Raw genomic sequence first — 24,480 nt, 5'->3', positions numbered from 1 at the left:
AGACTAACAGATAGATGTATGAGCTGTGTATTTTAGGTTTACTTAAAATACGCGGCCTCCTTCTGCAATAAACTCAGTTATCATCCATGTAAAATTACTTTTTTCTGATTTGGTTTTAACATGTTTCCCTTAGTTAAGATGGGTTTGGGTCTAGTACTGTTACCAACACAATTCAGGATAGTGGGATTCCCTCATCTTTTAGAGCAGTGGTAGTCCCATTAGTCATGTTTGTCCACCAATTAGCTCATTATTTTATAATATTGTAGAGAGTCTGTGGGTTATGCTGAGACCAAACAGAGACCAAAAATGTTATCATTCTAAATTGTACCCACCTAGAAATTATCCTTTCTCCCTCTACTTTCCCCTGTAAGTGCAATCTTCTTTTCTGATTTAATAATCTAAAGGAGAAACATAATATATTGGACGTGATGGGGACAGAGGAAAAAATACCCCTTCTGAATGGATGTGTGTGACAGTTTCTTTTTTGTGTGTAAACCTGAGCTGTTGATAGACACAGTGAAGTATGAGATTGATTAAAATCGAGATTTTCCTATGTGGGGCTCTTTAGCTTGAGTAATGTATGGTGCATGGTAAGGGCCACATAGGATAAATGCAGTCAGAAATTAGTTTTGGTGGCCCAAGTGTCTTTCTTCCTTCCCTGGGCTCCCTTGGAGCATTGTCTGGACCCTTTGCAATTCTGTTGCTGAGCTTTTGCAGTCAGCTCACAGTGAGTCAGCATATTCAGTTCAGAGAGCTGAAAATATGCTGAGGATTTCACAGTTGCTCTTCTAAGTTTTGCCACTTTTTTTTAGTTTTATCTTGTGAGAGAGCCTTATAAGTGCTATCACTGCTTACCCATGTGTGACATGAAGGTGATGATGTCTACGTACTGCATTAGAAGTCCCAAGAATTTCTACAGTGTTTTATGTGTAAAATAAATGGCAGGAGAACTAGCAATAGCATTTGAGTGGCAGTAATCACTAGACATTCTATATTCTTCCTTCCATCCAACTGCTTTACATCTGAGCAATTTTTTAACAATTTGACTCTTCTGTTATTGATCCCATGAACTCTCTAGAACTTGACTGCCAAGTGTATGCATTATCACATTGTTTTAGTGGTTTTATGTTGAGAGATTCATCTTGCTAGTATGCAGGAGACCATTCTTTTTGTGCTTAATGAAAGATGAAATAAAGCAGCAAAGAAAAACTATTAGTCTGCATTTTCCTTTGACAGGAAGATCAAACTCAAGTGCATTTGCTGTGTTGCACACCTTTCAAATTTAATGAACAAAAATAGTTCCTTCAGAAATATTGCTCAGGGGTGTAGTTGTGCAAAAGACAATGAAGAGTTCTGGGTTTTTTTTCCTAAATCATTTATTATAAATTCATGTAGGTTTTCCTCTTGGCTTTCCTCACTCTTAGAGTGTTTGAGAGCAAATCAATTTGGGACTTATCAATTTGTGTGATATTTTGAATTACCTTCAAATTTTATTATTTAATATTCACTGTTCAAGCATCAAAATAATGTCTACTTTGAAGTGTTCACTGTACTCAGAAAGACAGAGAGTGCTTCAAAGTGTTGGATAGATAAGAGGGATGCATGAGCTTGCATGTTCAGAGATAATGTGGGAGCTGTGGCTGCACAGTAACCAAGTAATCTAATCACTCAAGAAAGGAGAAAACAGAAGAGTTTAGTATTAATACCTTCTAAAACTTCAGGTGGATAACTTTCCCCTCCATCCACACTACAGATTATTTCTGAAGCTTGTGCTGAACTGCATGCACTGTTGGCATTTCCTTCTTGGTGCTGCACTCATATAAAGTACCTGTTTTCTGGCTGTTGCACTCCCCACTTCCTTGTGTCAAGCTGCAGGCTGCATGGCTGGCAGCTGTCCCAAGCTTTGTATTTGCAGAAAGGCGTAAAACATCCAATTTGCTTGTTTCTTGGTTTCCTAAACCTTACAAAAGTGTGACTTAAGTCGGTGGAAAACCTTGGAGAGGAGCTGCTGGGGCCAGAAATCTTCATTGGGCAAAGGGGAGGAAAGACCCAGGTGTTGTGATTTCAGTTGTGAAACTCATTGTGCTTAGTAATATGATGCTCAAAACTATGAGTGAGGAGGGGTTGAGTTCCCCAGAACCTCGTAGGAACTTGTAGTTTAACACATGATGTGGCTGAGCATTACAGTTATTTGTGCCCTCCCCCACTTCGGGAAGAGTTTCAGGAGGCAAAAGAGTAGAATTCATGGATTGAGGTAGAACTGTTTATCAAGACAGAAATAGAAAACGATAATAGCTATTATGACATGTTATATGTGTTCATACATATATATATAAGTGGTACACAAGCAATTGTTCACCAATCCCTGACCAATGCCAAACTAGCCCCCTAAGCAGTGGAAGTGAGCAAGATGAACTTCCACTCCCTCAAAACTCCTTCTACATGATGTCATGTGGGATGAAATATCCCTTTGGTGTGGGGTAAATGACTCCCAAGGATGGTACTTCACAAAGAAATAGTATAGATGATAGTATATTTTGAACAGTTCTATATAGACAAATAATACAAAAGAGAAGATGGCTCACCTTCAGGATGACAAGGCTCGCAGGGGACTCCACACAAGAGGGATCTCCAAGAAGAGATCCTTCCCTGGTGGTGGTCAGCCCTTAAATGGGGTTTGGGAGAGATGGAGCCAGGCTCCACCCCTTCCAATCACACAGGTATATCACCTTCACCTGTGCCCCCATGGCTGACTTGGTGCTCACCTCAGGTGACCGATCAGTGGTTCAGGTTGTGATTCAGCAGTTCCCATACATTTGGCGAGTTTAAGTCATCTGTCCTGATTCTGCTACCTACCAGCTCCTTGGCCTTTGCTGCAAATGGCGTTGGCTATGTACAATGCTGCTTAACAGCAACAGGAAATGTTGGTACTTTATCAACATGGTTTTTCTCCTAGAACTAAAACATGGCATCATTCCAAACACTCTGGAGAAAATAATTCTATCCCAGCTGAAACTAAGACAGAACTGTTGGAGTGGTTGTTTCAAGAAAAAATGTAGATGTTCTGAGATTGTGAGGGAGTGCTGTGTGTGCCAATTTCCTGTCCTGTGCACAGGCATGACATGAGGTGATGTTGGTGGGACAGTGGGGAGCTGTCCTGCTGCCACTGTCCTGTATATAGCTGCAACAGTGAGGTACCCTAACCTGTGTGTGTAGCTGAACAGCTGTCATCCTCCTTGCATGTCCCAAGGAAAATAAGGTGTTTGGAAAACATGTTTTCCATGTCTTCAGATAGAAGCAGGATTCCAAAAGCTTTTTTCCTCTGTCATTGAAATAAAGGTTTAAGAAACTCTGCACGAAAACACTAGTTCTAGGAAAAGAGACAATTTTGATTCTCTTTTCTCAGAGGACACTGAGAATCTATCACACCTCTGAGAAAGGCACCAAATCAGATGAGTTTATTTTGCAAAGCAAGTCCACAGAAGAGTCAAGGCTTGACTCCTTTCAGCCTGCCTGCTGTTCCTATCTCCTGCCTGCATTCTCGCTTTCCTGGTTTTGAGAAAAGCATGCCCACAACTGGAACAACAGTGCTGATGCTGCACACAGCTCCAGTCTTGTGAAATCCTGTGTAGTGTGGGTTGCACAGAGGCAAGTACACGTGAGCAGATCTCCCAGGCAAGGGTTAATATGATGATGCATTAACGTACTGTGAAGCCCATCTGTAGTAGTGGATCAGGAAAATGTTATGTATTGCAGGGATAAGGGGGATAAATTAGATATCCTTTTAGCTTACCTAATTTGCATTGAGGAAGTAAAACAAAGTTTCCAAGACTGTTTCAGCTCAACAGCCCCAAAAGAATAAAGCGGCTCCTGCTAAAAATAAGCAAACAAAACCAGAAACCAGTAAAGAAACAAAGTCCCTAATCCTTCTCTGTTCTCCACTCTACAGTCTAGAGGACAGAGAGCTTTTTATCAGCTGCAGTGCAGTGTGGCTACCTCAGGATACAGCCAACTTTTTTCTAGAAAGCTCACTTACTGGTAGTGAGGAAATTAAATAAAGATCAGTATGTTGATAGCGTAAAAGGTTATTTCATAAAGGTTCACAAATATGTTTCAATTAAAAAGACATTTGTAAATGAAGTCAGGGTGACCTTGAACAGCTAAGACTCATGCCTCTGAGTGCGATGATGCTGTGTTGGAAGCAGTACCATAGAGAAATAAATAATACCATGTAAGCAAGTGTCACTGGATAATCTTTACTCAACTGTAGCATCTTGTAAATCTTTTATGATGACTGTGCTCGAGTCTACACGAAGTTCAGCTCCAGACCACTTTGTTCTCATCTTACCTCCTCACAAGCTCACTTCTTATGTTTTTTAATTTTAAACCACAGGTAGTAGTCTAAAAGCAAAAGAGGTATGGATTCCTTACCAAGCATATATAAAGCATAGTGGGGCAGAACTGCTTTTAGCAATGTGCAAGTGGGAATGCTTGCCATGGTACAAGTCAAGTTTAGTTTTTTGCCATATAGGAGACCTGATGTTTAGAAGTCAGCCCTGACGCTTCAGGTCGATAGTTCTGTTAACCAGTTGGAACAGATCGAGTATCTCTGTCACTGCTCTGAAGGAGTTCTCTGTGTCTGCTACAGCATGTCTTTTTTGACGCCTCATCTGCAGGCATAAATAGGTTATGACACCAGTCTAAAATCACATTTGCGAGGAAGCTGGGTGAGCATTGCTACTTGATTCTTCTGTGTTTGGGCACGTGGAAGTATAAGACAAGGAAAATGCCAACACCTCCCAGCAGTAACAGGAAGATTCTTTCTACGTGTTTTCAACAGGATCACCACATGTTTGTGCAGCTGTTGCACATTCAGTTGTTCTAAATTTGAAAGCTAGAGAAGAAATAAACTACATGCCTAAATAAAAATAAAACACCTGAAGATGTGCAGACAAATGTTGACTGCTCAGGCATTTTACACTTAATATTTAAATGGCACATTGCCAAAATGCAAAATGCTTCTTTTTTGTTCAATGAAATTGTTGATCCAGTTAAGTGGCAAGGTGTGTGTCATGGTTTTATGATTTTTGGTACTGGTATTCCACATCATAACATCATGTAGTGCATTTAGAGTTAAAGAGTTAATGCTCCAGCTCTGTGGATCATCGATAGTTCCAGGTATACCTGTCTCAGAAGAGAAGAACAACTCCATTCCCCAGAGGACTTTGCGATGCTTTGCGTTCTTACGTGTTTATGCTCAGAGGGAAAGATAAAAACTGTCTGCGGTCACGGGACACTCTCTTTCCTTTGGGATGGACTCAGCAGTGGGTGCTCGCTGCCGTCCGCCTTCAGCGTTAGCGTAAGGCCTTCGGTTTATCGGACACTCTCTCTTGCTCATTTCATTTGATTTATTAGCTTTAATTCCAATTATATTGTATTATATTGTGTTATTTTGCTTTCCGATATCTTATTTAGTAAATTAGCTTTCCTCCTCAGATCGTTGCCGCTGTTTTGTTCCTAGGCCCATCTCCCTTTTCCCTTTTCCCTTTCCCCCTTCCCTTTTCCTGGGGCGTGGGTCCGTGGGTCCCCCGCACCAATCGTCACGGAACCGGGCCGAACCTGCCCGTAAACCGTTGACATTTTTGGCGCCCAACGTGGGGCAAAACCAGCTGCCTTAGCCGAGCAGAGACATACTTTTAGAGTGAATCTCTGTCTCTCGTTAGCAGGCTTATCTGTACTGCAGGTGCTGTACGGCAAAACACGACCTTGAAGTCTGGGCGTACTGCCAGTTGTCCTGGGATATTTGTAAACTTTTTGGGTACTGCCAGCTAGTTTTAGAAAAGAAAAAAAACAAATGCTTTCTCTTTTTAAACTGGTCTTAAAGGGACTGCATTTCATCGGTTTTTCCCTTGTAATGCTCAGAACGTACTGGGACTTAATTAAGTTTGCCAGTCTGATCCATGGAGCTTGGTCTCTGTATGATAAACTAAAAACACTGATGGAAATAACTACCTGGCTTTTGTATACAATGTGGCATTCAGTTCCAGAGGGAGTAACTCCAGATGAAGTTGCTAGCTCTATGGAACTTGTGATTTTTAAACAGACTCCTGGCCTCTCCTTTGAATTCATTATGCGTTTTCTGAAAGCCCATCCAATGCTTGTTATGACTGTGGTATCAGTCTCCCTGAATGTACTTTTACTCAGTATTTGTATTTATAATATTTTGAGAAAACCCTCCCCAGAGCCAGAGAATACTGACTGGCAGGGAGTTTGGAGGGACTTAGGAGAGACTTTAGAGAAATGGGCATCACCGGTGTCATGGAACTTTTCTCCTGAACACCTGCAAGATCCTGAGAACTTAAGCAGATATTTGAGACAGGGATGTTGCGGCTCAAACAGATCTGAGGAGGCCCAAATTATTTGGGGTCTGGCTTATGCTTACCGGGCCTTATTCAATACTATCCCAGAGAGGCATAGAGTTTCTGAAATAGAGCGAGAGAGTCTCCGAGCCGAAAGGGACAGTCTCCTGATCCAGAAAGAGAGTCTTTTAACTGACAATCAGACTCTCCAGTCCAATCTAGACGCCCTCCAATCCGAGCGAGACGCCCTCCAGACCGAGAAAGACACCCTCCAGTCTCAACAAGAAGTCCTCCAATCCGAGAGAGACGCCCTCCAGGCCAAGAGAGAAGCGCTCCAGATTGAGAGAGACGCCCTCCAGACCGAGAAAAACGCCCTCCAGACTGAGAAAGATGCCCACCAGTCTCAACAAGGAGCTCTCCAATCCGAGAGAGACGCCCTCCAATCCGAGAGAGACACCCTCCAGTCTCAACAAGACGCCCTCCAATCCGAGAGAGATGCCCTCCAATCCGAGAGAGATGCCCTCCAGACTGAGAAAGACACCCTCCAGTCTCAACAAGAAGCCCTCCAGACCGAGAGAGGCGCCATCCAACCTGAAAGAGACACCCTCCAGTTTGAGCGAGACACCCTCCTATTTGAACGGTACTCCTTCAGAACTGAGCGAGGTACCTACCAGCCACAATAGCCCCTGCCCCCCAGCCAGGGGGGGGAAAGGGATAATAGAGTGTATTGGACTGTGTGGATTCGATGGCCTGGCACATCAGAACCACAGAAATATAAGGCCCTGGTGGACACTGGTGCACAGTGCACTCTAATGCCCTCGAGTTACCAAAGGACAGACTTAATCTATATTTCTGGGGTGACTGGGGGTTCCCAAGAGTTAACCATGTTGGAGGCTGAAATAAGCCTCACTGGTAAAGACTGGCAAAAACATCCTATTGTGACTGGCCCAGGGGCTCCATGTATACTTGGTATTGATTACCTCAAAAGGGGATATTTTAAGGATCCCAAAGGGTATCGATGGGCCTTTGGAATAGCTGCTGTGGATGCAGACAACATTAAGCAGCTGTCTGCTTTGCCTGGCCTATCAGAAGATCCGTCTGTTGTGGGGTTGCTCCAAGTGGAGGAGCAACAGGTACCGATTGCTACAAAAACGGTGCACAGACGGCAGTACCGAACCAACAGGGATTCCTTGCTCCCCATTCATAACCTGATTCGTCAGCTAGAGAGCCAGGGAGTGATCAGTAAAACTCACTCACCTTTTAACAGCCCCATATGGCCGGTGCGTAAAGCCAGTGGAGAATGGAGACTGACGGTAGATTACCGTGGCCTGAATGAAGTCACACCCCCACTGAGTGCTGCTGTGCCAGACATGCTACAACTCCAGTACGAACTGGAGTCAAAAGCAGCCAAGTGGTATGCCACCATTGACATTGCTAATGCCTTCTTCTCAATTCCTTTGGCCACAGAATGCAGGCCACAGTTTGCCTTCACCTGGAGGGGCGTTCAATACACCTGGAACCGTTTGCCCCAGGGGTGGAAGCACAGCCCAACCATTTGTCATGGGTTAGTCCAAACTGCATTGGAACAGGGCGGTGCTCCTGAGCACTTACAATACATTGATGATATCATTGTGTGGGGCAATACAGCAGGAGAAGTTTTTGAGAAAGGAGAGAGAATAATCCAGATCCTTCTGCAAGCTGGCTTTGCTATCAAGCGAAGCAAAGTGAAAGGGCCTGCACAGGAAATTCAGTTCCTAGGTATAAAGTGGCAAGATGGACGTCGTCACATCCCTACAGATGTGATTAACAAAATCACTGCCATGTCTCCACCCACTAGTAAGACGGAGACCCAAGCTTTTTTGGGTGTAGTGGGCTTTTGGAGAATGCATGTTCCAAACTACAGCCTCATTGTGAGCCCTCTCTATCGGGTGACGCGGAAGAAGAATGATTTTGTGTGGGGCCCTGAGCAGCAGCAGGCTTTTGAGCAAATTAAGCAGGAGATAGCCCGTGCCGTGGCCCTGGGGCCAGTGCGGACGGGACAGGATGTAAAGAACATCCTCTACACTGCTGCTGGAAAGGAAGGTCCCACTTGGAGTTTGTGGCAAAGAGCTCCTGGAGAGACCCGAGGCCGACCCCTTGGATTCTGGAGTCGGGCGTACAGGGGGTCTGAGGAGCGCTACACTCCAACTGAGAAGGAGATCTTAGCCGCGTACGAGGGGGTTCGAGCTGCTTCCGAAGTAATCGGTACTGAAACGCAGCTCCTTCTGGCACCTCGACTGCCAGTGCTGAACTGGATGTTCAAGGGAAAGGTTCCCTCCACCCATCATGCTACTGATGCCACTTGGAGCAAGTGGATTGCGCTGATTACACAGCGAGCTCGGATGGGGAACCTCAGTCATCCAGGAATCCTAGAAGTGATCATGGACTGGCCTGAAGGTAAAAAGTTTGGAACAACACCAGCAGAGGAGGTATCACGTGCCAAAGAGGCCCCACCATATAATGAACTACCAGACAATGAAAAGAGATATGCCCTGTTCACAGATGGATCCTGTCGCATTGTGGGTAAGCACCGCAGATGGAAATCTGCTGTGTGGAGCCCCACACGACGAGTTGCAGAGGCCACTAAAGGAAAAGGAGAATCAAGTCAATTTGCAGAGGTAAAGGCTGTCCAGCTGGCCTTAGATATTGCTGAACGAGAGAGGTGGCCAGTGCTTTATCTTTACACTGACTCATGGATGGTGGCAAATGCTTTATGGGGGTGGTTACAGCAATGGGAACAAAATGGTTGGCAACGGAGTGGTAAACCTATTTGGGCTGCTGAACTGTGGAGAGACATTGCTGCCCGAATAAAGAATATGGCTGTAAAGGTGCGCCATGTAGATGCTCATGTTCCTAAGAGCCGGGCAACTGAGGAACAACAAAATAACCATCAGGTAGATCGAGCTGCCAAAGTTAAGGTGGCTCAAGCAGACTTGGACTGGCAACACAAGAGTGAATTATTTTTAGCTCGATGGGCCCATGAGACCTCTGGCCATCAAGGAAGAGATGCAACATATAAATGGGCTAGAGACCGAGGGGTGGACTTAACTATGGATGCTATTGCACAGGTTATCCATGACTGTGATACATGCGCCACAATTAAACAAGCTAAGAGAATGAAACCTCTTTGGGGGGAAGGGCGATGGCAAAAGTATAAATATGGGGAGGCATGGCAGGTTGATTATATCACCTTGCCACGATCTCGCAGTGGTAAGCGTTATGTGCTCACCATGGTGGAAGCAACCACTGGGTGGCTTGAAACATATGCAGTACCCCATGCTACTGCCCGAAACACCATCTTAGGGCTTGAGAAACAAGTCCTATGGCGACATGGCACTCCAGAGAGAATTGAGTCAGATAATGGGACTCATTTCAAAAATTCTCTTGTAAATACTTGGGCCAAAGATCATGGCATTGAGTGGATTTATCATATCCCCTATCACGCACCAGCTTCTGGTAAAATTGAAAGGTACAATGGGTTGTTAAAAACCACATTGAAAGCAATGGGTGGCGGAACATTTAAGCACTGGGAGAAGCATTTGGCAGAAGCCACCTGGCTGGTCAACACTCGAGGATCCATCAATCGCGATGGTCCTGCCCAATCCAGATCTCTACCTACTGTAGAGGGAGATAAGGTCCCTGTAGTACATGTAAAGAACATGTTGGGAAAAGCAGTTTGGGTCCTTCCAGCTTCTGGAAAGGGTAAACCTCTCCATGGAACTGTTTTTGCTCAAGGACCTGGGTCCACTTGGTGGGTGATGCAGAAGAATGGGGATGTTCAATGTGTACCACAAGGGAATTTGATGTTGGGGGAGTGCAGTCAGTAATTCCATGTATATACATATATGTGTTGTGTGTGTACTTAATGCATGTTAATCATTGTTCTTCTATACATACATATCAAACATGATGTAGTGATGTGGAATAAGGGGTGGAATGTCATGGTTTTATGATTTTTGGTACTGGTATTCCACATCATAACATCATGTAGTGCATTTAGAGTTAAAGAGTTAATGCTCCAGCTCTGTGGATCATCGATAGTTCCAGGTATACCTGTCTCAGAAGAGAAGAAGAACTCCATTCCCCAGAGGACTTTGCGATGCTTTGCGTTCTTACGTGTTTACGCTCAGAGGGAAAGATAAAAACTGTCTGCGGTCACGGGACACTCTCTTTCCTTTGGGATGGACTCAGCAGTGGGTGCTCGCTGCCGTCCGCCTTCAGCGTTAGCGTAAGGCCTTCGGTTTATCGGACACTCTCTCTTGCTCATTTTATTTGATTTATTAGCTTTAATTCCAATTATATTGTATTATATTGTGTTATTTTGCTTTCTGATATCTTATTTAGTAAATTAGCTTTCCTCCTCAGATCGTTGCCGCTGTTTTGTTCCTAGGCCCATCTCCCTTTTCCCTTTCCCCCTTCCCTTTTCCTGGGGCGTGGGTCCGTGGGTCCCCCGCACCAATCGTCACGGAACCAGGCCGAACCTGCCCGTAAACCGTTGACAGTGTGGCTAACCCAACCTGTAGAAACAGGTTGCAAGTATGCCTGAGTATGTAGATCCAGCCTGTTGCTCAAATGAAAATCTATAGCTTTTTAGCCACGTGGGTCTTTCTGCTTCTTTCTCATTCAGGTTCTGGCAAGCTCTGAGATCAGCTCTTCCCAGATATAAAGCGGGACTGTGCAGTGAAATGTTTCCTCCTCTTTCTGATTCAGTTTGTATAATTCTTGCAGGTTTGGGGTTGTTTTTTTGGCGTGCAAATTTGAAGTTGTGCACATACTAAAAATAAATAAGCAACCCAGCAATTAAGAGGTTATTGCAGTCATTTTTTAATGCTGCAAAGCCATTTGGCAAGCACATTGCTCTAACAATAGCAGCTCTTCCAAAAGCGATAAAAACTCTGTTAGCGGAAGAAACAAATGGTGAAATTCTGTGAGATTCAAAAATTGTGGAGCTGATGAAATGTGAATGCTTATTCAGATTGCATGATGTGGAGTGTATTTGCCTCTGTCACATGAAGCACTGCAGTTACTCTTCCATAACCTCAGCAGGTTGCTACAGCAGAGTTATGGTGCTCATATTAATGTGCAGAAGGCAGTCTAGGATTTCAGTTATGTTCTCCTGGCAATGTTGTACCAAAAGATGTGATGTACACAGGATGCAGAGATAAACAATAGCTTAAATTTTGGGGGGGGGTTTAGAACTTGCATTTTTATCCAGAGAAGATGTTGTGGTGCCTTTTCTCTATCCTTATTTCTGCCACTTACACACGTAGTCTAGATTGTCTGTTTCTTCAGTTCAAACTTTTCCAGTAGTCTTTGTTGTTTTCTTTTTCTTTTTGAAAGCTCTCTACTGATACGTTTACTTCTGCCTTAAGGAATTTAGGCCTAAACCTGGTGTTATTGCATTCTGTGGATGTATGTTGTTGATATCAAGGTGGGGCTGAAGATGATCAGTGGCTTGTTGTTGCACACTCTTTTAGCCAAATTGGACTAGAAGTCCGATAAGGCAGTGCAGATTTGGTGCATTTTCTAAAGTGTACTGGAATGGAGATTGACATCTTTGTATTCCTAAAATTGTGTGCTAAGTCTCATCCAATTCTCACGTTCCATTTTCAAAAATACTAGTAGCAAATACAGTAGCTCTGCCTCCTCTTAAAATTGTAGCAGATCATTCAGGTTGGGCTTGCAATATTGCAGTTATAAACAACTGTGTGTACATAGATGTGCTTGGATATGGAGAAGTATGCTTGAAAAAGGGGAAGTATTATTTAAAATTACCACTCCTGATAAATGAAGTTTAGAATGTTCACTTTTGTTTTAGAATTAGAAGAGTTCAGTTAAAAGGGACATACAGTGTTCATCTAGTACAACTGCCCAAGCACTTCAGGGGTAACCAAAAGTTAAAGCACATTAATGAGAGCATTATTGAAATGCCACTTGAAGCAGGTGTCATAGAATCCAACAGTCCAAGAACAGCAGAAAGAAAATGAGAGAACAAGCTGTTTGATAATTTCTTTATATATGTATCATATTCCTTTTTGGTGCATTACCTTTAAATGGTTTTGTTTGTTTGTTTTTTATCAGTTAAGTTCAGTATCTTGTCTGTACTCTTTTTAAATGTACTGAGATAAAATCCTTAGAGATTCCTGTAGCACTGGTATATTGCCTTCAAAATGGTTTTAATCGAAGTACATTTCTCCTCTTGAATAAGAGAGGTAGTTCTTTCTTTGATCCTCTTTTGACTCTTGATGAGTTCTCTTTGTGTTTGATTCTATAAGGTTCATGTAATTTGTTTTCTCCTGGTACTACCAGAAACACATTCTCTGAGCTCTCCTTTCAGAGATGAGGCAAAAGAGATTTTCAGGCTTTATTTATTGAAATTTTTCAGGCAAAAAAAAAAAAAGAAAAAAGAAAGAAAGAAAGGAAACACAAGGGTAAATCTCAGTAGTGCAGCAGAAGTCTTGTAGGCTGGGATTAGCAATGCTGCTTCATATGCTTCGTATATGATAGCCTCTCCTTTACCAGTCTGTAAGACTGTTTTACATATGTATTGCTTATTAAGGCAGGCAGGTACATAAAGATAAGTCTGGTGTAAACATACAATTTCATAATGAATATGTTTACAAACAGTGCATTCTCTGTCTTTCATAAGTGCTTGGTGGTAGTTAAGTCGTTCTCAAACATATGGTTCTTCATAGCAGGCATCTTCACATCACTGCCTTTGGGGAATGGTTCTGAGACTGGAATAGCTCAGGATGTCAGTGCTTGCATATGCCAACTACTCAATCAGATGTGGATATTCTGCTCCAATAGTGTAAATTAGAAATAAGAATCCAAGCTCTATTCAAATTTACTGTGGCCAGTGAATAAATAGTATATCATGCCATCACATCTGCTTCTCAAATTCTTTGTAAGGATTCCGATTGATATCCTTACTTAACAACTGGAGACCTATGTTTTACAAGTTAGTGATTTTTTAAAAAGCTACAACCTATTTAACTGTAAAAGGGTTTTGATGTTGGATTTCTGTGTGTAATCAGAATTTGTGGTAAAAGAAGAAAAAAAATCTTGCAGAGTTCAAGCAAATAGTCAGATGCTGTACGTATCCTGTACTCAACGTCACCTTTATGTGAAACCACAAAGTCAGTATAGTCAATTGTATTTCTAGCAGGCTATCCTAAATCTCCCTTTCCTTTTTCTTTCTGATGTGTACACACGCTATGATGACAGGAACAGGAATTTGTTTCAGTGCAGTACTTGGTGTCCTCAGTTGAACTGGATTTCTTAGTATTTATGTTCATAGTGCTCCATTTCAGAATCGATATATCTCATGTCCTACTCCCAGTTGATTCTCTTCAGTTAACCCTAGATAAAATGTGGCCTATTATGATATTCTATATGTAACTTACTCAGTGTTCTCTTTTGGTCCATCTTTTGGCAGCAGCCTACTGCATACATGGATCATTTGCATTAGTCACCACTTCCTGCTAAAAACTTTAGAGGGTTTTAAAATGAGATCAGTCTTAACATTCCTAGAGCATAGTTGCCATCAAAGAAACAAGGTGGAAGGAATACTGGTATGCTTTCATCAGTTCCCTAAAATGATGATGCTTCCTAGAAATAATGAACTTCTATGATCTCTTGAACTGCCTGAAGTGCACTGCAAATGCTGCTTTCCATCCCAAGCTGTCAAGTTGTTACACAGCTGCAATTTTCTTGTGGAAAAGCCATAATACCACCACAAGCCTTTAGCTGTCCATAGCTTCATAGAGATTGCATTCACCAGGAAACAGGCAGTAACAGTTCTTCAGTGTGTATGCTACCGTAGTGTTCATTTTTGGATCAACTGCACAGATAATTTGATAGAAGTCTCAAAAATTACACACCATGCTTCTACTCACCTTTTCTAAGTGTGGGGATGTTGGTAAATGACAAGTAACTATATAGTGTTTCTTTAGGCTATTCACTGAAGTTTCAAATTTTCCATAACTCTGCTATAATAACTTCACTAGGGGTTGGATTCTCATTTGTTGCCAATTGAACTAGTTTCCATGATGCACAGTATCAGATATTTCACAGAAATAGAGATGGATCTGATTTTCATTTTCCTTTTCCCTTCCTTTAATCTGACTCTAATTAACAGGTACTGACTGTCATTGCTTTTCACTGCAGTCAGTAAAGGATATTTTGCTATTTGATTTGACTTACTGTCCTGTGGCATAACTTAGCTGATTCCAACCTTTAACTTCTGCAATCTCCTTTCTTATCCCTAACATTTTGTCTCCTACTTTTGTTCGGCTCTTCATTTTAATGAGCTTTTTTGTTTGTTTGTTTTGTTTTGTTTTTTGTTATATAGGTATGCTTGAGGCTATGGCCTGAAGTCTGTGCAAAATATTCCAGACGTTTTTTTATCTTTGTCTTTGAGAAATTCCAGTCCTCCCTTCAGCAGGCCTCTGTGCAGTTGACTTTATTAAAGTAGCCTTCCTAACTTTTCATAATTAAGCTGAATTTAAAAATCTGTATTTATTTTTCAAAGTAAATGTTGTTGATAGTGCTGCAAGCTTACTTTTCTAAAAACTCTCTCCTTCTCTAGATCATTTTTTTTCCACCCAGAGTAGACAGTTTGAAAAATATGAACTCCCAGAAGTTATTCTTCCTTGCCCCAAAGGCTGCTATAATACTGCAATTATTCAAACGCCCTTAACTGTTGGCAGAAAATTTTGTTTTAAATAGCTACCCTCATTTCTTCAGAAACTACTAAAATATAATAGTCTTAGGAGACCATCTGCCTGAAATGACAATGCATACTGGAGCTAAATTTTTTAACTTATTTTCTGCTTTGTTCATTCTCTTTCCTGTGACTGATAACATGATGGTATTCTCTGTTAGAAGTTTCTTTTCTGTATTAATTTTGCACTTAAGTCCAGTGTGCACACAAACATTGACAACAAGTCTTTATTCATCACTTATTTATCAGTTTGTCTTTTGGGAGATCAGAGGAAAAAAGTAAGCACAGCCTTGTTGTCATACATGCATTCATAGCATGTAAAATCTGCAGGTTTGTTAGACCAATTAACTGGACCTTTGATTAAGGGACCTTTTTCATTTTGCCCTTCATTACCTTCTCTGTCCTGGATGCCAGGACAAATCAAGAGTCTGAGCTTTTTGTTATACTCTGTATTTATTATTGCACACTATATGTGTATTTGATTGAATAATACTCCTGTTAAGAAGGAAAAGTATTCTTTTTGGAGACAATTTGTTGTTAGAAGTTCCAGCACTTTGAAGTGCAGTTACTTAGTTTAAAACAACAGCTTTTTTATGTTGCCACTCCTTGTTTTGTCATACAAGCTGTTTTTGTCTGATACTTTGTATTCACTCCAAAGTACCAAAACCCGCTATTCAGGTCTAGGAATCTAAGCAAGAATAAATCAGAATGTGAGCTGGAATAATGAGTTTATCATCATGGTGGTTTGGTTTTTATCATGTTTTATTTTTATGTAAAAATAATTTCTGGATAATTTATTTAGTTGAGAGCCATATATATCGACTCACATGGTTGAAGAACTTGTTAACGTGTTATTGCCTAGGTACCATCCTAACTGTGAAAAGTACGCATAAGGGGAAGCCAACGCATCAAGTAGCATTGTTTCTGTCACTCAGCTCTGTCAATTTATGATTTGTTTATGGGCTTGTTCTACTCATTCTTAAACATAAATAATTGCTTTACCAGTGAATCACTTAATGTGTAAATAAAGTAGTACGTACAGGAGATGTGATATTTGCCAGAGTAGTTGCATCATCTTTAGCTGCAAGTTCAGACCTTAGTAAGAGTTAGATATTACTTCCAATCAGTGCTCTGTAGGTGATGGAGAGAAGCCATCCAATGAAGTATTGGATGCTCAGCCTGTAAGCTGATGGGCTCAGTTTCTAAACTCTTTTGGTGAAGCCAGCTCAAGTCTCACAGGATTGAGGCAGTATTTCTGTAGAGGTGGGACATTTTGTTCACCTCAAGGAGTTACTCCTTTTTATTTTATATAGGTGTTCTGTGTCATTTCTGCAAATTGTTTGTATATACTGTTTATATAGATAGGTATGGGTTGTTTAATCCATAGTTATTGTCCTTATCCTACTATTAGCTACTGAAGTTTCTGTGCTTCCCTGATACCTCTTACAGTGTTCTGCACTTCAAAAATATCAGTTCGGTGTCAAGATCTTTCTGAATCTATGGAAAAAGACTTCTTTAGAAGTTTCCCAACAGTCTGTGTTGTCCAAGGGTTCACTGAAAATGCCCACATGCAATGCGTTAATGTGAAATTTTATATTCATGTCTTGACATTAATTCTGTCAGAACAGAAATTGCAGATAAAATTCTGTAATTTTCTACATCTCCTACTTATATTTTAGATCATTTTATGAAGATATGAGTAATGATAACTCTCAATCTGGCAGTCATCCTGTGTGAGAAAAGAACAGACAATACCTCCGTTTCATAGCAATCCACTGTCATTGTAAAATGACTTGTTTCAATTAAATGTCTCAGAGAACTGTCGTATTTGAAGAATTGGATGCCTGAGTTCACTTGTAAAAATACCTACTTACTGTAAGCTTTATTCAAATAGGTCAGTTCCCCCAGTAATGTACACTTGGCCTCAGTGCAGCAGAATGCTTATGATTCAGGAAGAAAAGTAATGGTAACAAATATTTTTTCAAAGATGCAGACTTTGCAGCAGCCTGTGTTGTGTTGCATCAGAAATAGTGTAGCCAGCAGGAGCAGGGAGGGAGATTATCATCCCCCTGTACTCACTCTGGTGAGGCTGCACCTCGAGTACTGTGTTCAGTTTTGGGCCCCTCAATAGTAGAAAAACATTGAGGTTCCAGAGCATGTTCAGAGAAGGGCAGTGAAACTGATGAGGATCTGGAGCACAAGTCTAATGAGGAATGGCTGAGGGAACTGGGATTTTCAGTCTGGAGAAGAGGAGGCTCAGGTGTGACCTTATCGCTCTCTACAACTCCCTAAAAAAGTTGTCCTCTTATCCTGCATAACTAGCGTTAGGAATAAGATGGAATGGCCTCAAGTTGTGCCAAGGGAGATTCAGGTTGGATATTAGGAAAAACTTCTTCTCCAAAAGAGTGATCATATGTTGGCGCAGACTGCCCAGGGAGATGGATGAGTCACTGTCCCTGGAGGTGTTAAAGAAACATTTAGATGTTGTACTGAGGGGCATGGTTTAGTGGGAAATACTGGTGGTAGGTGGGCAATTGGATTGGCTGATCTTGGAGGTCTTTTCCAACTTTGGTGATTGTCTGATTCTTTGATTCCAGGGGACATAGGAATTGAGCAATCTCATGCAGAGTGTCTGCATGGGTTTTGGGACACAAAGCCTAAAGCCATTTTCATGATTGGTTTTACCTGTAGACAGAGAGGGAAAAATTGACCTGAAGGGACAGCTTGATACTTCCAGTTCTGGAAACTGAAGTATACCCGCTGGAGCTTGTTCACCACACTTGGACTCAGTTGTTTCATTTGATGCTAATGGTGTGTCATGCTTCATGGCATTAAAGGACAGTGTGAATCTTGAGTTGTTTTGTTTGCCTATCTTCTGTTTTAGACTAAGTATTACTAATGAAGATTTAAAAGTAATCAGATGCATAACTGTGTATGATATATGGTATGATTATAAATAAAATTGTGTAATTGTATGTATTATATGTCTCATATAAATTTTGTAACATTGAGCCTGGACTATAACTGAAAACAATAAATCAAAAGACAAAATAGTGAATTACTAATTATACGAGACAGCAATTTTTATAAAATAAAGATTGCAGTAAATAAAAGGCTTTCTGACAAAATCTTTTAGCAAACCATTCAGAATTACGATTCTAGTACTCTGAATTTTAATGGAGACTGTGTAATGGTATGAGCATGGATCTTCTTTCTGTTCTTATATTATGTTTTATATAGCCTTTTTTATTTAAGGAGCTTCAGCACATAGAGACAATTCTATGAACTTATTTACTCTAGCTATAATTTACGTAATTTTTTTTCATACTAGTACTATTGAGAGCAGAAAATTCTGTCATGTATTGATTTAAAATAGTGGAATTTGTATTTTACTTAGATATGTATTTTGTCTTAGCTAAACTACTGCTACATACATCTATCCTCTATTATCAGAGTTCTTGTTGAGTCTTTCTTTTTTGTTTTCTCACAGAGAGTTTGGATGGCGAGATCCAGAGCTTCCAGAAGTTATACAGATGTTACAGCATCAGTTTCCCTCAGTTCAGTCCAATGCTGCAGCCTACTTACAGCACCTCTGTTTTGGAGACAATAAAATAAAAGCAGAGGTAAGATTTTTAATTACTTAATTTTCAACTGCTATGCTGTCTGCCATTTATCACCATAATTATTTATATGTATTTTAAAAACAGTTACAAGAGAAATAACGTATACATGTCTAGACCAATTTCAGTCAAACTTTTACTTAATTCATTTGTTACTGATATAGAAAGATTGCAGAGAATACTGTTGTCAGTCATTTGGATGACTATATTTTTTTTGTTCATTTGGAGTGTTTTAATTGATTCTGTACCATTAAACACTGTAACAGTAGATGTTAGTAGTATAGTCTTGATAGTATCTTGAAGTATTTCCATAGGATTTTCAGAGATAAAAGTTTGGAGTCTAAATGTAGACACAAAAAATGAAAGTAAAACAAATTTATTCTAAATCAAAGCCTGCTTTCATGTATAATTGTGGGGTAAGAGATTAGCTTGAGCTGTGATAGTTAATCTATGATTTTGAAATGTAATGTAGTTTGTGCCTAGAATGCAGTTCAGAGAGGAACTGGTCTGTTCTTCTTGCTGGCTTGTTCCCTGTGGTCAATGGGACCAGTTCTGCTTTTGGCACAAGTTAAAACAGAAGGAAGGCAGCACTGAGGAATCTGACAAACACGCAGTAGTCAATTAAATTGAATGTGTGAAGCTGTTACCAGTCCCAGCTGGCTCCCTGCCCCTCTCAGAGAAACTGCTAATCAGGAATATGTGATGTGCACATAAATCTGCGCCTGTACTGGCATCCCGTAGCCTAGCATGTAAAGGTAAACCGAGATCATGATCTGCTATTGCCTGTTTGCCTGAACTGCAAAGTGATGTTGGTTTGCTTGCCTTCGTTACCGTCTCACACAGCATGCCCTAGCAGCTTTCTCTTGAGAGATTTTTCACATTGAGAAAATTCCCAAGTGAATAGTTAAGCTTGCAGCCTGTTGGCGTTGGCAGAACCTTACTGGAAGGCTGCACTGAGTGCCTTTATCACCTCAAACATAATAATAAAAAATGTAGAAAAGAGGATTCTGTTACAGGTATTGTTGAAAGTTTCAGCTGCACGCTCTCCTCGTAGTCTTTTCTCTCATCCTGACTTCACTGATTAGTGTTTCAGTAAAATAATTGATCAGTCTGTGATAAAAGTGTTAAATACTCCAAACAGTTTATTTATTGTGCAATCTGTGCTTGCTCCTGTTAGCCATAGATCGAGAGCCACTAGGTAGTTTCATATTTGTGGGAAGGAAATGGTTTGATTTTTGTTGCTAGCTATTCAAGGAAAAAATCCTTTAGAAGACTGGCTGCTGTTGATGTACTGCATACTATTAGGACATCAGCCTTTGTAAGCTTCTGACTCATGAGCTGGAAGGGCAAGGTTATGGCAACATCAGGCAGTATAGCATAATTCAGCCCTCTGCAATGCTTCTCTGTGAAAGGACAGCAGATAAAATGAGGATTTCCCCCCTCCCCCCCTTTTTTTTTTTTTTTATGGCTCAGATCCTCACACCATACTAGAGAAACTGTCTTCAGTCTCAACTCCCAAACTGGCCAGATTCATACAACTTTTCCCCCAGCCAGAAGAACTTGAGGGGTGCTACTAAACTTCACTGGGACAAAGCATGGGCTACCTGGTTAAGGATATGTCTGAAGGAAGGCATAGGTCATAAGAGCTGATATGAAAAAGCACCCTCCTGTACTGTTTGGCTGCAGTTGGGTGTTGTGGCCGGTTTTCCTCCGTCTGAAGCTGGCCACATTTCATACCTGAAGGAAGCATTTGTGTTATACTCCCCACAATCAAAGGGATACAACTGGGACACACAGGTGAAAAATTCCAGTTCTTTTGAAACACAGAAGACTGTGTTCTTTCACTGAATACCAACATAGCAAATAACTTGCACTAAAGAAAGAAAACTGCCTTGGTGGCCTTTCAAACTCTGGAGAAAAGCCAAACATAGGAATGTGCACATTAAGAAAACTACTGGTGTTTCATAGTCCTGACAAGCACCAAGGGGAAGCAAATTGTCCGAATCCAGTAGTTAAGTGTTAATGTATAACATGCCCTTGGATATCACCACATGCACACACAGAATGGATAATATTATGCAACAGTTTAGGTCATTCTAATGGTCATATGGAATTGGAAATGTAATCTGACTGTTAAAAGTTTCAACTCTGGAAGTTAACTTAGAAAACAGTGTTATGTACTTATCACTAATGAGTATCAGGTTTCCACACTGTAATGAATGGCTATTTTATCCTGGATTTCTGGAAAAAAAAAACCAGCTTGAAATAAATTCACTATTCTTTTAAGCATGATTTATGCTATATTGTCTACAGAAATGTGATTAATGATTTTCATTGGAACTCACCCATTCTTTTGTTCTTCCAGTTTTGGTTTTGTATAGAGATAGACTTGTCCTACTCTTAGGAGACTTTACTGGAATTTTTTAAAGAACTTTATCCCCATGTGCATGCTAGGACTGAGGCCTTTATATTCTCTTGGAGTCTAATAGCTTTGATTAAATCAGGCAAATAGAAAAGGAAAACAGCAGCTATGACTACATGCATTTCTGAGATTCCTAAGACCAATTAGGTTTTCCTCTTCTAAAATATTTTATTTTCTGTTGCTGAAGTTGCTGAACTACCCCTTACTTCTTCTCTGTCCTTGACAGTAGAAGGAAGTGGAAATGCTCAATTGAAGTCTACTGTCAAAAAGAAATGATATAAAAAACTCCTTAAGTATAGCTTGGGAAAAGGAGCCTTTATGCCTAGTTATGATTGTGTTCTTGCTAAACCATGTGTGATCTCGGACTTTCTTCTGAATTTGGTGATGTCAATCTAATTGTACATTTATTGCTGCATAAATGTTAAAGTCTTGCTCATTCTTTTATGCAGCAGCTCTCTCAGAGCCATAAGATCTGCAAATGCCCTTCTCTATCTTAATAGACTGTTTAAACAAAGTTGACAACTGCTTATGCGAAGATACTCCAGTCTGGCTACAGAGGTGTCTGAAGTCATTCAATTTTATCCAAAAGAACTTCTGGAGATAATTAGATTTCATATTTCTGGTGGAATTTTCATTTTATCTTTGAATATCCTGGTACTATGTGAATGTAGTAAGTGGTGGCACTTGGTAAAGGGGGTGTTGTTATTGTTTGAAGATGTTGCTGCTCAGTTCTGCTCAAAAGTTCAGTGCCAGTCTTTATTTAAAAACACAGTTGTTGATGATGGTCTAATCTTTTTCCTCAAATGCTGCTTCTGAATCTGCTGAAGTATTGCTGTCTGGAAGGAAACCATTGCAACTGTTGTCCACAGCACTTCAAATATTCTAATTGTATGCTGCTTAAGTGGTATAGTAGTCATTGAAGAGCTTTGATTATTTGTACTAATGTCCAATTGTTTGATTTTTTTTCTCCTGTTGACCAGCCACCAGGCTTAGTTGTAAATCACATATGTGTGAAAGGAGACATGGGAAGGCAGAAGGCTAAAGATTGTGAATATTTTGAGGCAGCTCATTGTATATCATAATTATGTGGGCATAATTACATAAGTCAGAATTTTAGAATACTTTAGAAGTTTACTATGTAAATTAGGCTTTCATTGATAGCAGTGAAGAAATGCAACTAGAAGTCAAAAGTAAAGGAGGAAAGTGATCAGATATTTGAAGGCAAATGCAGTCGGTCAGGCAAAAGAGTACAGGAAGGGTCTTTCACATGGCATTTTCTCTTTAGGAGAGAGCTTTTACACCAACAATGATGAGATTGTGTGCAGAGCCAGGGTAGCTAGCCCTGGATGCCAAAAAGGAACAAACATGAGATATAGGAAGAGAGAAGCATTTTAAAACAGTCAGCAGAGAACATTTCTTTAAAAGAGCGCATTCTATTAAACACAGGATTCATTCTTATACTACGATTTTTCTTCCTGTAATGACAGTTTACTCCTTTGTATGAGGTCACCATATAAAAGGATTGATTTGTGCAGTTTCACACTCCAACACCACTTTGCTCTCATGGAAAATGGCAACCTGCCATCAGCTGCAAAGGTGTAACAGGTCACTTAGGACTTTTGGCACCAGTGACTCCTTTCTGTAAGGGAGGAAATTAATTTCAGCCATCAAAGCCACAGCACTTGTACGTTCTTATCTAAGAAATATTGTGCAAAGATGCCAAGTAAAAGAACAGTTAACTGCTGAACTGTCCTGCCCGAAGCCTTCCCTTGAATCCTTAATAAATTTTGCTGTGTTGGACAGTTTCCTCTTTATCTTTTATATTCACTTCACAACACATTAGAAGAAAAGTAGCAATCTAGCTGTTACTGCATGGAGTTTGAAAACCAAGTGACTTTATGTTGAAAGTGTTCATTTTCCCTCTTGATCCTCATTATTTTCATATTAATATTGCTGTTGATTGTTTGTGAGGGCTTGATAAATATATACTTTTCTTTTTCATTCTCTACAGCCCATTTGATTGAAAAGCAAGATGAATATAAACAGTACAAGAAAAACTTACTCAGTATCTTCCAGGATATTTTCTTATCTCCAGTATATCTGTGTAGTTCACTTAATTGAGATGTTATGGTACCTCTGATTTCAACCATAGTACCACCGTGATTGTCAAGGATACCTATGTGCCTTTCTCTAGCAGGGCTTTGTCCCAGGTAGAAGTACATCCATAGTGATGGTTGGGTGGACAAATTGTCCATGCAATGTGACTTTTAAACTTGCTAGCTAACGTTAACAGAATTCTTCACTCCATATAGCGTTTGAAGGATCTAGAGGAGTTGTCTGAGGTACTCTTAATGTCCTTAAAGGATATCTTGAGTTTATTTTTATATTGTTCTGCAAGATTTCCTTCTCCTTTCTGAAGGAGTTCCAGGGAAAACATACTAAGGTTTTCTTTTTCATTTGCAATTTGCTTTTGCCTTCCAATAATTCTCCTTTCCCATTTTTCCCACGAGATCTTCAATTGAAGGCTGGAATTTGGCTTGTCCAGCAATGGCACTGTCAGGTTTCCGTTAGAGTTGCTATGTAAACTCCTTTAATCTCTGGATGGACGATGATGCAGACATGGTTTTTAATTTAATTAAGAGAATAATCTCTCGTAGGCCATTCTGAAAAGTAATGAGAAGTCACAGGAGACTCTAGAGCATTTTGCTGATAGTGCATTTTAACTCAGACAACAGTAGTGTGCTTTCAGAGAAAGCAGACTTCCCCCTTTCTTTCTAAACATTTTATTAGTGCTTTGATAACCATAATTTTCATGTTAAAAATCTGTATGGGTAAAATCTCAGTTTGAGAAAAATTGCCTAAGTACTTTTTCAAGATATTTACCATTTTTATGATGATTGTTTATATGAAGGAGTGCTTGCCTACATGTTGTTCTCAAAATAAGTGCTGATACATTCATACTTTTCATAGAATCATACAATGATAGAATGGTTTGTGCTTGAAAGGACCTTTAAGATCACCTTGTTCCAAACCCCCTGAGGAACACCACTTGTCACCAGTCTTCACTTGGGCGTCGAGCTGTTAACCACAACTCTGAGTGCTGCCATCCAGCCAGTTCCTTATCCTGTGAGTCATCCATCCATCAAATCCATTTTTTTGTTCCAATTAGGTGACTAGGATATCATGAGGGACAGTGTCAAACACTTTGCAGAAGTAGATTACCACATGCGGTATGCTTTGCACCTAACTCACCATCACTCTGGGCAGTCATTTTTACCCACGGAAGTAAGTTTCCAAAAATGCCCTTCAGATATG

At 40.5% G+C, this 24,480-nt stretch overlaps 1 protein-coding gene across 6 annotated transcripts in view; it reads left to right on the top strand.

Moving 5' to 3' along the window:
• Positions 1-24,480, top strand: part of CTNND2 (catenin delta 2) — a 619,666-nt gene that overhangs the window by 436,954 nt on the left and 158,232 nt on the right. For all 6 annotated transcript variants that reach the window (XM_065752045.1, XM_065752047.1, XM_065752046.1 and 3 more), the window contains one exon: positions 18,614-18,746. In XM_065752045.1, coding sequence (XP_065608117.1) covers positions 18,614-18,746 — 133 coding nt within the window. The remainder of the gene's footprint in view (positions 1-18,613; positions 18,747-24,480) is intronic.

The sequence above is a fragment of the Cyrtonyx montezumae genome, unplaced genomic scaffold (genome assembly GCF_038088225.1).
Source record: "Cyrtonyx montezumae isolate F1298 unplaced genomic scaffold, pur_monq_1.0 scaffold_8, whole genome shotgun sequence".
NCBI lineage: Eukaryota > Metazoa > Chordata > Aves > Galliformes > Odontophoridae > Cyrtonyx > Cyrtonyx montezumae.
This window is presented reverse-complemented; position numbering and strand designations above follow the sequence as displayed.